The following is a 17,403-nucleotide window of genomic DNA, read 5'->3' as shown; positions in this document are numbered from 1 at the left end:
AGCAGTGTTGGGGAAGCTACTCTGAAAATATAGTTGACCAATTACTTCACACTGAAAGAAGTTAAACTACATTAAAGTTACCCGTAAGAAAAATATAGCTTTTCTAAAGTGACTTATAAAAAGTAGTTTACTACGTCCAAACTACTTCATGAACGATTCTCACATCTAAATCTGAAATGTCATAGACTAAAAATTGCATGAACAGATCACCGTGTGATCAGATGTAAATTAGCCTATTAAATACAGTGATTTAGCCTATTAAAAACACCAAGCTACTGCTAAATCTAATGAAATTACTAGTTGAACTAAATGTAGGTCATTACTCCCTGCCTAACATTGTTAATTAGTATTAAGTATATTGTTATTACTATGTTATTACAACGTAAAATTGAACCGTTTATAATCTGGAACTAATTTGACGCTTTATGGTTGCTTTCCGGAAGGTTTTCATAGTCACACACCATCAGAAAACTGTCATGGCGTCTGGATACATTGTAAATCGTGGTGTGCTAACATTTGGAATTCACTATCAACATGTTTGTAGAAATGTACTCCTTACACATACCCGAGAGAAGAAGCGATGGATGAAAGCATATACTCTTTTGATGGAAAGAAAGTTGAAGATAGAAGGACCTCCACCACCTAAGCCACGGTATGTAAAATGCTAGCTTAGTAAGGTAACGTTATCTTGGCATCATAGGGGTCAAGGCCATTTGTGTTCATGGTTAGCTTGATAAGAAAGTTGACATAAATAGTGCACCTGTTCGTTATCTAATGCAATGCAATACGTCCCCACGGGAGGCCTAATGGTAGGCCGTCATTGTAAATAACAATTTGTTCTTGAGTTCTTAATTTTTATTTAACTAGGTACGTCAGTTATCTTAATAGGATCAATTTGATAATCGATTGGACATGGGCTATAGAATCTGGAGCAATTGACAATAAATACGGAAATTAGCTGGCTAGCCAATATAGAACAGACTACACTACATGAACAAAAGTATATGGACACCTGCTCGTCGTACATGTTATTCCAAAATCATGGCCATTAATATGACTTGCCTAGTTAAATAAAGTAAAAAAATAAACAAAAAAGTGCAGCGTGATTCATCACTCCAGGGAACACGTTTCCACTGTTCCAGAGTCCAATGGCGGCGAACTTTACACCACTCCAACCAACGCTTTGCATTGTGCATGGTGAATTTAGGCTTGTGTGCGGCTGCTTGGCCATGGAAACCCATTTTATGAAGCTCCAGGCAAACCGTTCTTGCGCTGACGTTGCTTCCAGAGGCAGTTTGGAACTCAGTAGTGAGTGTTGAAACCGAGGACAGATGATTTTTACGCGCTTCAGCAGTCGCCGGTCCCGTTCTGTGAGCTGTGTGGCCTACCACTTTGCGGCTGAGCCGTTGTTGCTCCTAGTCATTGCTACTTCACAATAACAGCACTTACATTTGACCGAGGCGTTGAAAGTCTCTGAGCTCTTTAGTAAGGCCATTTTACTGCCAATGTTTGTCTGTAGAGATTGTATGGCTGTGTGCTCAAGTTTATACACCTGTCAGTATCTTAGCTACATACTGATTGCATGTACCGTGATCTTCGTTATGAATTTCCTTATGTTCTGTCTCCTAGTGCTCAAAAACCTAACTGGGACTACCATGCAGAAGTCCAGGCATTCAGCAGCCGCCTTAAAGAAAGTATCTCCCCGGAGCTCCTGAAGACAGCCTTTGTGAACCCCTGTTACATTCAGTCAGAGCAAGAGAGGAGGCAGGCACTCGGCGTGGACTCTGAAATGGCTGCTCTGGTCCTGGGGGACAACATTCAGCTGCACAGACAGGGCTTGGAGTTCACCAAGAGCTTCTTGTCTGACTGGTGCAGGGCTAGCTTCCCTAGCCTGCCCAGCATGGGAGTGGTCGCCATTGTCGCGCACCTGACCAGTCATCCAGTCGTGTGCCTTGTGGCGCAGAACCTCGCCATTGAGGACCTAACTATGAGCGCTCAATTCCCGGTCCCTGATAAAGTATTGCACAGTACGTTCCTCGCTGTGATCGGAGCACTCCATGAGAGCAGTGGAGCTGAGAGAGCAGGACTTTTCCTTCGGGTAAGAAGATTCTTACAACTTTCAACACCCATCTCAACACTCATGATTAATTATCTCAAATTTACATTAGTTTGTGTAGCTGAAGATGATGCCCTCTTCTCTCCTTTCAGGATTTCCTGGTCACTCAGCTGGTAGGGAAAGACCTGTTTGAGATGTGGTCGGTGGTAAACCCAATGGGGCTGCTGGTGGAGGAGTTGTCCAAGAGGAACATGGCCCTCCCAGAGCCTCGCCTCACCAGGTCGGCCGGCGCCGGCACTGTGCTCCCACTCTACTTTGTAGGGCTGTACAGGTATGCCTCGCTGGTCACTCCCATCAGTACACCTCCTGATAAAGTCAGGAGATTTTCCTGACCAGGAATACGCTGTGTCCCAGGACTGAAAGTGTTTTTTTCTGGTCAGGACAAACTCTTTGCATTACTTATGGAGTATGTGTGAGGTATGTGGTAGTGTTCTGCCGGTACTTATTTGTTTGTTGATCATGTTACTGAGTGAGTATGTGTCCTCAGTGATAAGAAGCTCCTTGCCGAGGCTCCAGGGGAGACCGTTCTGGCTGCGGAGGAGGAGGCGGCGCGCGTGGCCCTGAGGAAACTCTATGGCTACACTGAGAACCGGAGACCCTGTGACTTCTCTGCAGCGGAGCAGCCTCAGGCTCCTGGCCTCCAATCCTTCAGCAGCAGCTAAAGGACGTCACCCCAAGCACTACAATGTCTTCCATCAGTTGATGACAGCTCTTGACACAACAGAGGGTCAAAGTCAAGTGGTTCCCTTAGCCTATCAGGACCAATCTCTGACAGACTCATACCTACAGACATAGGAATTACCCTCCAAACTATGTGGTCTCATCAGCCTTGCAATTAGAGGACTGTCCTTGGGCAAAATATTGTTTTTTTTGTGTAATAGATTATTGATCTAAAAGCTAAATGTTTCATGTCCATAATAAATCTGTATCCCTGAGCACATCTCTTCAAAGAAAGTGTATCATACCATCTTTGGTTTCACCTTGTCTGCTTATTATTAGGTGTTATTTATTGATGTTTGACATTAGTCTGCTCTATAAAAAACATGGTTTAGCAATGTGTAAAGTGTCTGGATTGATTTCACAAGAGCAGAATCCAAGACACTAAGTTGGCAAGTTATTTTTTTGGCTAGTCAGGATCACCTGCTGTGATTGGTTGCCAGGACAATGTCTCTGACATCCATAGTGGGAGATGTGGCTCCCTCCTTTATCCTCCACAAATGCCACAGCAACCAATTGGCACGACTTGGGGTGAGAACTCGGCTTGAGTGTCTGGCCTGGTTTATTAAATCTGTATTTTACTTTAAAAAGTGACGCCAGTATAGACACCCGTTTTAGCACTTTGCAAATGCACTTTTGTTTGCACAGTATGGGAACAACTGGATAATTGCTATAGAACTGAACTGGGTCATTTGTCTTTTACATCAAATTACTTTTACAGAGAGTATTTGGATTCTGTAATTCATCTTTGTTTCAAATTAAGTATTTTATCTGTAGTGATTGCAGGCAAAACTTAGCATGGCTGAACAGTGATGTTATATGTGGGTGTGAAATATGCACTTGTTTCACTCTCCATCTGGTCCACTTCATGCCAACTGTGCTACCCTCCCTCCCTGGTCCCTCAGCATTGGCAGCAGAACCTGTGGGCCTAGCTGCATTCTTTCTCATCAATTCTTTATTGAAGCTGTCATTTTGCCTTTAGGGGGAGAATTTCTGCAGGCAGAAAGTGTAGGCCAGCCCTAATAGGCCTACATCTTAATATATTAATCACTAGGATCACAGAGCAGGGTAGAAAGGGTTACATCCTCCTTCTCATTTATGTCCATTTGTATTTTGTCTTAAAATTGACATTGGATTCTGCACTTATTTTTCTGCGCTGATACATTTGTATTGATAGACTGACGTTTCTTGACCCGTGTTCAAAATGCATCTCAATGTAGGAGTGCTAATCTAGGTTTCGCCTTTTGAATCATAATGAATAAGAGGGGCAACCTGATCCTGGATCAGCACTCCTATTGTGAGATGCTTTATAAATACAGGCCCAGTACTCTTGACCTATGTTAAGCCAGTGTCCTCCAAGGTAAGTTGTCAAAACAGATCTCTCAGGTGTAGGCTACTCAGTGGGACCGAGTCACCCTTGGAGTTCTAGGAAACAGCACTTGTTTTTAAACAGTAGAAGCCATGAATGTGAAGCACAGTCACTCACATGGGGCAAGCAAAGCACAACAGCCTTTTCATTTACTATCAATGCAGTAGCCAATCACTGTCTGTACCCCAACATTGTGTGCTGATTTTTGTCTGAATGATAAGAAAATCAGTGAGAATAGCACACTCTCAAATTGTGTTCCACCACTAATAAATAAGCAATTTACGATCATTGAAATCTATAACACATCGTCGCCTAAAGTACAGTAGGTGACATACAAATCTTCTGCACATCTCTGACATCTTCACATCTTCCACACATCTGACATCTTCTATTCCAGGGATAATCAACTAGATTCCGCCGCCGATTCTTTTGTTGAGCTGATGGTCGGGGGGCTGGAACATAATTACAAATAATTTGTAGACTGCAAATTGACCGCAAGAATCCCAAAGAGATATAATGTTAGACTAAAACAATCACTTCAAACCTTGCTTACGTTTGTGTTTATGATCACGTGTCTCTCTATTATGCGTGGGAATACTTGGGAACAGATTTCTTAAATTAAAATCACTTGGAGCTGATTTCTTGTTTTTACAGTATTTTATGTCCCACAATGTAAATGAAAAAAATATATGTATTTTTTTTATTTTCTCAGAAGACTTACGGAGCAAAATAAAACCACCTCCGTGCCAAATTATATTCTAACTATTATATTCAAATTCTTGTTCCAATTAATGATAGACTAATAATAGATTTACATCTAGAGACGTTTGAGATGAGAGGGGTGTTTCCTCTTGGTATCATGAAAAGGAAAGTGCCAGGAATTAGGCCGCATTAAATTATAAGCGTCAATCCGTTGGGTGGCGCTGGTAAACCCATGGAAATCAGGAGCGTGCAGTGCGTGACTCTCCTCTCTTGACTTACAACGCCTCCTGTTCAGCCGACAGTCACAGTAGCCACTCTTCCTTTCAGAGTAGGTACCCGTTTAGCAGCAAAAGCTTTTCCCGTTACCTGCAATTCCCCATCCTTCCCTGGTTTTGTGTCCTTCCCCTATTTGTCACAGTCATGGCGGCGAGTGCGAAAAGAAAGCAGGAGGAGAAACACCTGAAGATGCTGAGAGAAATGACGAGTTTGTCTCCTAACAGAAAGTGCTTTGACTGCGATCAGCGCGGCCCAACCTATGCCAACATGACGGTGGGGTCTTTCGTCTGCACCTCCTGCTCTGGCATACTGTAAGTATAAATGTGATTGGATGAGTGACCTTTTCATTCCGCGTTGACAGGCCGCATTCAGGATGCTAACTACCTAGTTACTTGCTAGCTAACCGTTAGCTAAGTAGTTAGCTATAATCCATTCCTCCATGTCTCTTTCCACTTCGATCTTAAATTGTCTTGTGGGTTGGGTGTCTGCTGTGCTAGCTATAGCTAGCTAAATAACGTTTAGATATATTTCGCTAATCTGACTTTATCTAGTACAAGAATATGATAGTTCGCTAAATAACCAGATACAGTTAGCATATCTTAGCCACCAGCGAGTTTAGTAGCCGAATACTAGCCACATACTGTAACGGCAATTTACCAGTACAGTAGTTAGCTACAGAAGCTAACGTTAGCTGGATCAAATCAATTAACGCGTGAATCAGTTTAGTCAGCTACTGTACCTAACTAAATTGTAAACTGCTACATGTGAAGGTATGTTTAGCGAGTTTGAGATGTGTGGACAAGATGAGTATCATTTAAAAAAACGTGTCACCTGCTGCAGTAGTTTTCACACTGCAACCTGGACTCAGGAGTAGATGTAACATAGTGAACGAAAATCCGGGAGACCTAATTAGTATATGTTACATTTCGTATGCAGGGCTTTACACTGACCTTTTTTACAAGGAGCACATGTGCGCCTAAGTTGAAAAATGTAGACACACACACAGAAATGTATGTAGCCAGGGAACCAAAACAGCAGAGAAGTTGAGCCTCATGCTTCAATGCTCTTAGTTGTTTTGTTATATATATATTTTTATTTAACCTTTTATTTAACTTGGCAAGTCAGTTAGGAACATATTCTTATTTACATTGACAGCCTAGGAACAGTGGATTAACTGCCTTGTGGGGGGGCAGAACGACAGATTTTTACCTTGTCAGCTCGGGGATTCGATCTAGCAACATTTCAGTTACTTGCCCAACGTCCACTATGCTTTTTACTTCCTGCATCTAAGTCATATTGCTGAGTCTACTTAAATAAAAATTCCACCCGAAAACCATCCTTTGGTATTTGTTTCATTAGTCCATTGTTTATATAGCCCCACACAGACATACAGCTGGATGAGGCGTTTTGCATCATATGGGGCTAAATGTATCAATACTGGCTGTATTTCTGTATTTTGAAGGATATATATCTTGAAAAGTTGATTGTGACATGCAAAACGTTTAGGGACTATATCAACAATGGACTAGTGAAACAAATACCAAAGTATATTTTTTTGCTGGAGATTAACCTTCTATCTTATGTAACCATAACAAAAGTAACATATACTAATTTCAGTGTCCCAGATTTTGGTTTACTATTGTACGTCTAGTCTGAGAGTAGCCTGCACATGAGCCAGCTAACTTTTCTCCTTGGGTGACTAGCTAGAGATTTTTTTTTTCGCCCACCACACAGCTTTTGTTTTGGTCGACCACCCACCCAGCTAGCTATCAAGCCAGGCGAAGTTGACCATATTAAAACAAGTGTCATCTACCAAGCTATGCAGTTCATAGGGGCAACTCAATTGCAAAATGCCGTTTGACTATTTAACATTACAGTATTTCTGTGATGCAAGGTTGATGCTGTACCTCTGGCTTGTACGCTTGTGTAACCAAGCATCTGTATAGTTTGGGATTTGAGGATTAGTGGAACCGAAGCTGTGCTTTTCTCATTCCTACCCGCAACAAAATAATGCAATCTCAATTAAATGTCAAATATTGTTGAGGAAATGTATTTTAAAAGATCTGTGGGGAAAATAACACCACACAGACAGAGAATAAAACAAGAGAATTTTCTAGATTTTTATGTGCCACTCGGCTACTTCATGTCAACCTGACCTTGTTTGTTCAGAATCTGGCAATGCCTGGTGATTGAATGCATGGTAACGAATGACCTGTTACATATCTCAAACAGAGGACGTCATTGGTGACGAGGTAAAAATCTGTCGTTCTGCCCCTGAGCAAGGCAGTTAACCCAGTGTTTTTCCCGGGCGCCGAAGACGTGGATGTTGATTATGGCAGCCCCCCCGCACCTCTCTGATTCAGAGGGGATGGGTTAAATGCGGAAGACACATTTCAGTTGAATGCATTCAGTTGTACAACTGACTAGGTATCCTCTTTCCCTTTAATCATTTGCTGCTTTGCAGCTAGATTGAAGAACATCAGGTGTCTTCAACAGCATCAATCTTGTTTTCGCCATTGAAGGAATTCCTGCAGACATGCAAATGAGATGAAAATGACCCCAGCCCTCCCTGGTTTGCTAGCCTATAATATTCTTTAGTAGATCTATATGACGTAGCTATGCTCATCTTTTCATTATCACTTGAAGAACATCTTTCCTCTCGAGTCTTTGGGGGATTTCAGTTTTCACTCTTTCTTACAGTTAGGCCTGAAACCACCCATGTTGTGCTAGTCAGTACATTCAGCCATTTTTCACTATTATCAGTTTGTCTATGAGATTTGCTGTAGCCATTCCTCCCAGGCCACCACTGTTTGCCGAGCCCTTTGTGGAGACACTTGTGTAACCTTGTTCAGAAAGAAACACAACCACATTGCCTGTTAATTCAATAAGTTGTTAATTGTAATGTCCTGGTTACTTCGTCAATGCTGCCCAGCGAGACGCCAGTCGCCGGGCTTAGCTTTCCTACCCTCAATGCCTCACTGAGGTCAACCTGTCATGGTCCATTAGGGTAATGGTTAGCTTAATAAAGACAGAAAAGGTGAGGTGTGTGTGTCCCTCCCTGACTCTCTTATTAAGTCCTCCATAGCTCCGTAAAGAGGTAGGGGAACTGAGACTGACTCTGCAGCTTCCCAGTCTGGTTTTAAGGTGCAACCTGTCTCCGTGTTGGGTTTTCCTGTCAGAATTGTTCTCCTGCACCACAACCCTTTTCTCTTATGACACACACTGGATCAGTTTTAGGTGTGTATTTGCATCATGAGGTCGAGCCTAAATGCTACTATCTGGGTGGGCAGTGTTTCTCATGTCTTAGTTTTGGTAGCTAAGGGGGAGGGGTGGGGGGTGCGCTTCAACTGTGAGAACACTGTGTGATAATCATTGCAGATGGACAGAGTTTGGCCCTTCTCTCATCTCTGTAATGGTTCTGCAGGGATTCCTCTGTGAATTTCCCTGTGGTGCTGTAGTATTAAACTTTGATGTGGGATAATGGAATTATTTTCTAAGCTCAGACACACAGGCTCCTCTGAAGAGGTTCACACTGTCTCTGACTGTGTAATGTGACAAAAGAAGATGGTAGCCAAACCATAGCCAAGTGTATGCTACCTAGACTTTACCTACCAAACGTAGGCCTATAGGCTAGCCATATCAGATAGGTTATTCATATGTAGTCTAGCTAGTGGTCGATACCTTGTTCCAATGTAATAACACAGTAGCTAGGTGGTCATCTTTAGTACTGGCGGGATTATATTTGGTTTCCCAGCAGAACAATGACCTCACTGACCTATCCTCCTTTCTGCTGATCAGGCGATCCATTTTACTTATGCGGTGAATCTTGAGTCTTGTGCAAATCTTTCTTGGCAGGACTGAGCGACTGCCATGTTGCTGAGCTAGAGAGACGTGTGGGACTCAGGGGAAAGGACTGCTTCGCTGTCTGCCTCTTGGTACTGTATGTATGCAGGAAGCCTGGTGTGATTCTAGTGTGGGGAAGTGGTGGCATGGCCCTGTTTCGCTACATCAGCAGCAAGCAGGGTAGTTAAACAGGAAGTGGAAAAATGCAGGAAGTTGCGAATTGACTTCAGCTCTCTCACTTTGAGTGTAGAGGAGGTTAACACTGACTGAGAGACATCAAATGACTGTATGCGGGACAATTTCCCTGACTCAGATTAGTATTTTTCTTGGGAAACACTTTCAGTGGGGACTCTGTGTTGAGGAAGCATTTTAGTCCAGCAGTAGGCTTATTCTGGGTCTAAGAAACTGCCCCATTGTGTTCTTTGAGACCCATTTGTGCTTGGCGACTTATACAGACACAGACTAATCATAGTGTTACAAGCTCCTGGTTTAGGCCTATAATTTAAGGATGTGTGTGTTTGTATTTTTTATAGGATAGCTCTTAGTGCTGCTGGCATGTCTGTCCTTCCCACACCCTGAAGAGGAATCTGAGGGAAATGTGACCAGTTTCACACCCATCCTCCTGAGCTCTGTCTCTTTATTGACCCCATACAGGAACCTACCTTAAAGACCCCCCTCACTATTTCAATGCCCATTCATGGGACTCTCTTTTACTTCTGTTGATCCTAATGCCTTTTGATTTGGTTTGAGATTAATAGTTGGTTTTTGGTCTTGTCTTCTCGTCATCGATTTGAGTCGTTAACTAGGCCAGTTAGTTAGGCTAACTCATTTGAGTCGTTAACTAGGCCAGTTAGTTAGGCTAACTCATTTGTTGTTAACTAGGTCAGTTAGTTAGGCTAACTCATTTGAGTCGTTAACTAGGCCAGTTAGTTAGGCTAACTCATTTGAGTCGTTAACTAGGCCAGTTAGTTAGGCTAACTCATTTGAGTCGGTAACTAGGCCAGTTAGTTAGGCTAAGTCATTTGAGTCGGTAACTAGGTCAGTTAGCCTAACTAACTCATTTGAGTCAGTAACTAGGTCAGTTAGTTAGGCTAACTCATTTGAGTCAGTAACTAGGTCAGTTAGTTAGGCTAACTGATTTGAGTCGTTAACTAGGTCAGTTGGTTAGGCTAACTCATTTGAGTAGTTATTAATTAAGCCAGTTAGCTAACTGCTTGCCTACTTGTCAGGGGTTCAGAGCCAGGGCACCCCCCCCCCCCTCGCCTGTGGCTTGTTTAATGGGTGGGGTTAGAATCTACTGTGTAAACACATTCCATATGAAGGTGGAGAGGCTTTCCCCAGGAGGAACACAATGTTTGTTGTAGAGGTTTCCTTACAGTAGGAAGTTATTATAGTGACACATTGACCATAGTTCAGCGACCATAGTTATTTTCTGACCATGTGACTTGACCAGGAAAATCTCAGACCTATTTGAATTTTCTGGTTAATTTGATTAGTAAAAACTCCAGAGCCCAACCATAGTTTATGGTGACCTGAATCAAGATGACGGACCCTTGTCTTCTTGTAAGCATTGAATGAATGCTGAACAGTGCTGACGGACACCATGTTATCATCTACAGGGTCATCTGTTGGCTTTGGCTAAGAAGTGTGTGTGTCTGAGTACTACAGAGGCGTTGGCTGGTGAGGATGCTGCATAGATGGCCTCTGCTGGGATATGGGTTCAGCGCTCTCTGTCCCTCTCGGTCTGTCCCCCTCTGTCTCTGTCCCTCTGTCCCGGTCTGTCCATCTCTCGGTCTGTCCCCCTCTGTCCATCTCTCGGTCTGTCCATCTCTCGGTCTGTCCATCTCTCGGTCTGTCCATCTCTCGGTCTGTCCATCTCTCGGTCTCTCTCGGTCAGTCGGTCTGTCTCTCTCGGTCGGTCGGTCGGTCTGTCTCTCTCGGTCGGTCTGTCTCTCTCGGTCGGTCTGTCTCTCTCGGTCGGTCTGTCCCCCTCTGTCTCTCTCGGTCGGTCTGTCCCCCTCTGTCCATCTCTCGGTCTGTCCCCCTCTGTCCATCTCTCGGTCTGTCCATCTCTCGGTCTGTCCCCCTCTGTCCATCTCTCGGTCTGTCCCCCTCTGTCCATCTCTCGGTCTGTCCATCTCTCGTTCTCTCTCGGTCGGTCTGTCCCCCTCTGTCTCTCTCGGTCGGTCTGTCTCTCTCGGTCGGTCTGTCCATCTCTCGGTCTCTCTCGGTCGGTCTGTCCCCCTCTGTCTCTCTCGGTCGGTCTGTCTCTCTCGGTCGGTCTGTCCCCCTCTGTCTCTCTCGGTCGGTCTGTCCCCCTCTGTCTGTCTCTCATCCTGGAGGAGTCCGTATGCTAGGCGCTTCCCTGCTGGGTGTTTCCGCTCTCTACACATACTGTGTGAGAGTGAGAGAATAGTGTGAAAGTTTGACAATATCACTGGGTATGCAAATCAACTGGGTTTCACTGTAACCACGTACACACACTCAGTGATTACAAAGTGTCTGAATTGTTCAATTGCGGTGTGATGCCATCCTTTTTCAGAGCTGGAGGGGTTTGGAACTCTCTCCCAGTATCTGACCTACTTTCCTCCTCATGAGACTGTGAACTGATCCTTCATATGCCACACACACACACAGAGTCAAACGCTCACTTCGCCCTCATAGTTGGCTAACTGGCCGGTCTTAGCTAGAGAGAGAAGGTTGAAAAGTCAAATGTTCCCTGCACTTGTGACTACAACTGCGCTGTCGGGTGTGCTTTTGTGCCAGCATGAACATGGTCGGAATGATGCTTCTGACAGGCTGAATAGAATGTATGTATTGGTCTGGGTCTCATTCATTAGTGCACTTCACACCGTAGCAAAATGCTTTGCAGCGGAAAACAAGATTTTCTCAAGTTCAAACTCGTTCCTCCCAGTTTTGGTCTGTTATCTTTCGTTTGGTGTCTGGTATGTAACACAGGTTGACTGTAATCTCAGTGTGAGACCTTTATGTGTCAGTCATTCTATTTGTGACAAAGTGGATACACCCCAAAGCTCAATAGTAGATCTGAATATACAACTACCCCTGTAATTGGTCAGTAATTCAAATAACATTTTATTGGTCACATACTAGAGGTCGACCGATTATGGTATTTCAACACTGATACCGATTATTGGAGGACCAAAAAAAGCCGATACCGATTTACAATATATATATATATATTTTTTAAAATAATGACAATTACAACAATACTGAATGAACACTTATTTTAACTTAATATAATACATCAATAATATCAATTTAGCCTCAAATAAATAATGAAACATGTTCAATTTGGTTTAAATAATGCAAAAACAAAGTGTTGGAGAAGAAAGTAAAAGTGCAATATGTCCTATGTAAGAAAGCTAACATTTAAGTTCCTTGCTCAGAACATGAGAACATATGAAAGTTGGTGGTTCCTTTTAACATGAGTCTTCAATATTCCCAGGTAAGAAGTTTTAGGTTGTAGGAATTTATAGAACAATTTCTCTATACGATTTGTATTTCATATACCTTTGACTATTGGATGTTCTTATAGGCACTTTAGTATTGCCAGTGTAACAGTATAGCTTCCGTCCCTCTCCTCGCTCCTACCTGGGCTCGAACCAGGAACACATCCACAACAGCCACCCCTGAAGCAGCGTTACCCATGCAGAACAAGGGGAACAACCACTCCAAGTCTCAGAGCGAGTGATGTTTGAAATGCTATTAGCGTGCACCCCGCTAACTAGCTAGCCATTTCACATCGGTTACACCAGCCTAATCTCGGGAGTTGATAGTCATAAACAGCGCAATGCTTGAAGCATTGTGAAGAGCTGCTGGAAAAACGCACAAAAGTGCTGTTTGAATGAATGCTTACGAGCCTGCTGCTGCCTACCATCGCTCAGTCAGACTGCTCTATCAAATATCAAAGCATAGACTTAATTATAACATAACACACAGAAATACGAGCCTTTGGTCATTAATATGGTCGAATCCGGAAACTATCATTTCGAAAACAAAACGTTTGTTCTTTCAGTGAAATACGGAACCGTTCCGTATTTCATCTAACGGGTGGCATCCATAAGTCTAAATATTCCTGTTACATTGCACAACCTTCAATGTCATAATTATGTACAATTCTGGCAAATTAATTACGGCCTTTGTTAGGAATAAATGGACTTCACACAGTTCGCAATGAGCCAGGCGACCCAAACTGCTGCATATACCCTGACTGCTTGCACGGAACGCAAGAGAAGTGACACAATTTCCCTAGTTATAAGAAATTCATGTTAGCAGGCAATATTAACTAAATATGCAGGTTTAAAAATATATACTTGTGTATTGATTTTAAAGAAAGGCATTGATGTTTATGGTTGGGTACATTGGTGCAACGGCAGTGCTTTTTTCGCAAATGCGCTTGTTACATCATCACCCGTTTGGAGAAGTAGGCTGTGATTCAATGAGAAATTAACAGGCACCGCATCGATTATATGCAACGCAGGACACACTAGTTAAACTAGTAATATCATCAACCACGTGTAGTTAACTAGTGTTTATGATTGAATGATTGTTTTTATAAGATAAGTTTAATGCTAGCTAGTAACTTACCTTGGCTTCTTGCTGCCCTCGCGTAACAGGTAGTCAGCCTGCCACGCAGGCTCCTCGTGGAGTGCAATGTAAGGCAGGTGGTTAGAGCGTTGGACTTGTAACCAGAAGGTTGCAAAAAAGAATCCCTGAGCTGACCAGGTAAAAATCTGTCGTTCTGCCCCTGAACAAGGCAGTTAACCCACCGTTCCTAGGCCGTCATTGAAAGTAAGAATGTGTTCTTAACTGACTTGCCTAGTTAAATAAAGGTGGGAAAAAATTCTGCAAATTGGTGTCCAAAAATACAGATTGTTATAAAAACTTGAAATCGGCCCTAATTAATCGGTCGACCTCTATCACATACACATGGTTAGTAGATGTTAATGCGAGTGTAGCGATAATTTAACCCCATACACAGGCCGTGTACCAAATGACACCCTATTCCCAGTCTAGTGTCACTACTTTTGACCAGGGCACTCTGAGGGCCGCTCCAGTCAGTTGAGTGAGTAGTGCTGTATAGAACTGAAGATGGAAGGTGATGGATGGGTGATCCATAGTCCTACAATGAGCTGCTCTACCATTTGGGTAGCACTCATCCCTAATTTCAACAGAGGGCTAAAGGCAAGAGCAGTGAATAATTGAAGAACAGCCCTAGTCTAGTCTTACACAGCGTTGCTCCCTCCCTCCCATGTTCTCTAGAGCTTTTAGAGCTCTTGGGTCTCCATGGAGACTGTTTAGGCAAAGTGTGTGTGTGCGAGGACCACCATTCGCAGATTCCTTTTTACACAAAATATCTTGGCTGTCAAATTTAGTCCATTTTAGCAGTGAATGTAAACAGGCCTATTATTATAAACAATTTGCATTGTGAATAATGTCAAATTGTGTATTATACCATTAATACTCCCAACTGTCTTTTATAATATATATATATATATATTACAAAAATTGCGGACCACCTGCAGTACCCCGGACCACAGGTTGGAAACTAGTGGTCTAGAGCAAATGTTGACGAGACAAATCTTACTAACAAGTGCTGAGGCTCAGGTGTCCCGAGTGACACAGGGTACAGTTTCACCTGTTCCTCAGAACCCCCCCTTTCTTGAAATGGCGTGCACACCGGAGCAGAGCCGTGCACAGGAAATGGAGGCAGGAAACCGACCCGCCTGATGGCTCGGGCTCACTCACACATCACAAGGGGACTCTAGCACATACTCTAAAAGCTCACACACTTTCATCAAACACTTACTCACACACACATACACACACCTAGGCTAACTAACTGCCTTCAAGTGTAACGGAGCTAGGTGGCTCAACGAGCATTGCATGATAAGTAACCTTGCATGAGACTTAGACTAGTGTTAGATCGAGGCCTACCGTTTAGGATTGAGCTCAGTGAGCTAACACGGTCTTGTGTGTCGTGACGGCAACCTGGGTTTCAGTACCCGTGTTAGGCTATACAAGGGAAAAATTGCGCTCTCTCTCTCTCTCTCTCCCCCCTCTAGTGATGTCTCTGTTGTTGTCCCAGATTCTGCAGTCATAAGCCCAGCAGAACTCAGCACGTTCCTAATTAATCGCGCCAGTCTGAGGAGCTGTCAGTACAGGAATCTGAATCTTAATCTGTGATGCTTTACAATTAAATGAACCCCCTTCCTGCTTTCTCTCCCCTCCTCTCCCTCCCCTTTCCCATCTTCCTCCCTCTTTCTTCTCTTCTCTCCCCCTCTCCTGCCCTCAGGCGAGGGCTGAACCCACCCCACAGAGTGAAGTCCATCTCCATGACGACCTTCACGCAACAGGAAATCGAGTTTCTCCAGAAACACGGCAATGAGGTAGGGTCAAACATTGTGACCGGGCCCCACAGACCTCCCAGGACTGTTGTCAACATGGCTGATGTCTGCCTGGGTTGTATTCACTAGGAACCAAAGGGAAGCAAACAGGCCAAAATGAAATGCTAGTTTTTGTTGTCCAGCTCTTCCAGTTCTTAGCACCCCGATGGAAACTAGAATGCAGAAACACATAGGTTTATAATCATAAAGAAGTGTTTTTCAAGCCTGGTCCCAGATCTGTTTATGCTCTCTTGCTGACTTCTATGCTCATTTTGATGGCCAGGCACACAAACAGATCTGGGACCCGGCTGGTAGCCTATGTTTCTATTCAACTTCCATTGTCCTCCAAGCTAGGCCACCATTCGCATGTCCACCTCTTTTTGTTTGATAAAAAAATATAAAAAAAATAACCTGTATTTGACTTGGCAAGTCAGTTATTATTTACAATGACAGCCAAACCCGGACGATGCTGGGCCAATTGTGTGCCGCCCTATGGGACTCCCAATCATGGTCTGATGTGATACAGCCTGGATTTGAACCAGGGACTGTAGTGATGCCTCTTGCACTGAGATGCAGTACCTTAGACCACTGCGCCACTCGGGAGCTCTTAATCAGTCTAAGGAGGGCTGGCTGGCTGACTCCTTGTCCTCAATGCCCTGAGACTTACTCTAACCCCAGATCATGGAAATCCATACGTTGAAAGGCCTCACCCTTTCCCCCTTTTGGTTTTGGGTGACATTCCACAGATATTTCCCCTAATCCTGTAAAGTGTGATTTGTGTGTTCTCTGAGAATAGCGTGGTGGCCTGCCGACCGGGTGGCCACGGCACAACAGACACAGAGCAGCTCTTTCAGGAGATGGTGCTCTGATGCTCACTCATGCATTCCATGTGTCTGGTTATTTATTTAGTTGGCCCTGACACACACACACACACACTTTAATCTGCCAAGGATTCTGAATTGGAGTAATGCTCTTCTGCTAGATGATGTGGTAGTGGTACAGAATTGAGCCTGGGCTTGTCCTTGTTGCTGTTCTGCAGGCTATGTATGTCAGGGGCTTTATGTAGAAGAATATTCTAGGCCTATTGGAAACATCGACACAAGCCTTGGAGGACATGCATTATCTTCAGCCTTGACTTTACTGTCTGCTGTTGTCTGTCCTCTTTTTATAAAGGGTGTCTCTCGCTCTCTCTGGGTGTCTCTCGCTCTCTCTGGGTGTCTCTCGCTCTCTCTGGGTGTCTCTCGCTCTCTCTGGGTGTCTCTCGCTCTCTCTGGGTGTCTCTCGCTCTCTCTGGGTGTCTCTCGCTCTCTCTGGGTGTCTCTCGCTCTCTCTCTCTCTCTCTCTCTGGGTGTCTCTCGCTCTCTCTCTCTCTCTCTCGGGGTGTCTCTCTCTCTCTCTCTCTCTCTCGGGGTGTCTCTCTCTCTCTCGGGGTGTCTCTCTCTCTCTCGGGGTGTCTCTCTCTCTCTCGGGGTGTCTCTCTCTCTCTCGGGGTCTCTCTCTCTCTCTCGGGGTGTCTCTCTCTCTCTCTCGGGGTGTCTCTCTCTCTCTCTCGGGGTGTCTCTCTCTCTCTCGGGGTGTCTCTCTCGGGGTGTCTCTCTCGGGGTGTCTCTCTCGGGGTGTCTCTCTCGGGGTGTCTCTCTCGGGGTGTCTCTCTCGGGGTGTCTCTCTCGGGGTGTCTCTCTCGGGGTGTCTCTCTCGGGGTGTCTCTCTCGGTGTCTCTCTCGGGTGTCTCTCTCGGGGTGTCTCTCTCTCGGGGGTGTCTCTCTCTCGGGGTGTCTCTCTCGGGGTGTCTCTCTCTCGGGGTGTCTCTCTCTCTCTCTCGGGGTGTCTCTCTCTCTCTCTCTCGGGGTGTCTCTCTCTCTCGGGTGTCTCTCTCGGGGTCTCTCTCTCGGGGTGTCTCTCTCTCTCTCTCTCGGGGTGTCTCGCTCTCTCTCTCTCGGGGTGTCTCTCTCTCTCTCTCTCGGGGTGTCTCT

At 44.4% G+C, this 17,403-nt stretch overlaps 2 protein-coding genes across 8 annotated transcripts in view; both read left to right on the top strand.

The window, feature by feature from the left end:
* The first annotated feature begins 449 nt into the window (after positions 1 to 449).
* Positions 450 to 3,085, top strand: LOC115142155 (large ribosomal subunit protein mL44-like). Its single transcript, XM_029681620.2, has 4 exons — positions 450 to 652; positions 1,630 to 2,098; positions 2,209 to 2,387; positions 2,604 to 3,085. Exons 1-4 carry the CDS (start codon positions 477 to 479, stop codon positions 2,776 to 2,778), a joined length of 999 nt encoding a protein of 332 aa, XP_029537480.2. The 5' UTR covers positions 450 to 476; the 3' UTR covers positions 2,779 to 3,085.
* A 2,041-nt stretch (positions 3,086 to 5,126) lies between these two features.
* Positions 5,127 to 17,403, top strand: part of LOC115141691 (arf-GAP domain and FG repeat-containing protein 1-like) — a 30,173-nt gene continuing 17,896 nt past the window's right edge. For 3 of the 7 annotated variants that reach the window (XM_029680801.2, XM_029680797.2, XM_029680799.2), the window contains exons 1-2: positions 5,139 to 5,491; positions 15,340 to 15,433. In XM_029680801.2, coding sequence (XP_029536661.1) covers positions 5,325 to 5,491; positions 15,340 to 15,433 — 261 coding nt within the window. In that variant the 5' untranslated portion in view covers positions 5,139 to 5,324. Of the gene's footprint in view, positions 5,492 to 15,339; positions 15,434 to 17,403 lie in introns of all 7 variants that reach the window. The other 4 variants (XM_029680802.2, XM_029680796.2, XM_029680800.2 and 1 more) reach the window with 4 other exon arrangements.

Source organism: Oncorhynchus nerka, linkage group LG14 (assembly GCF_034236695.1).
Source record: "Oncorhynchus nerka isolate Pitt River linkage group LG14, Oner_Uvic_2.0, whole genome shotgun sequence".
Taxonomy (NCBI): Eukaryota; Metazoa; Chordata; class Actinopteri; order Salmoniformes; family Salmonidae; genus Oncorhynchus; species Oncorhynchus nerka.
Note: the sequence above shows the minus strand (reverse complement) of the source record. Positions and strands in the feature narration are given on the sequence as shown.

What these genes read in the sequence shown, in the direction of transcription:
- LOC115142155 (XM_029681620.2), top strand. Translation starts at nt 477, where the DNA reads ATGGCGTCTGGATACATTGTAAATCGTGGTGTGCTAACATTTGGAATT. An exon ending in CCTCCACCACCTAAGCCACG is followed by an intron (nt 653 to 1,629) that starts GTATGTAAAATG and finishes TCTGTCTCCTAG; the next exon opens with TGCTCAAAAACCTAACTGGG. An exon ending in GAGCAGGACTTTTCCTTCGG is followed by an intron (nt 2,099 to 2,208) that starts GTAAGAAGATTC and finishes CTCTCCTTTCAG; the next exon opens with GATTTCCTGGTCACTCAGCT.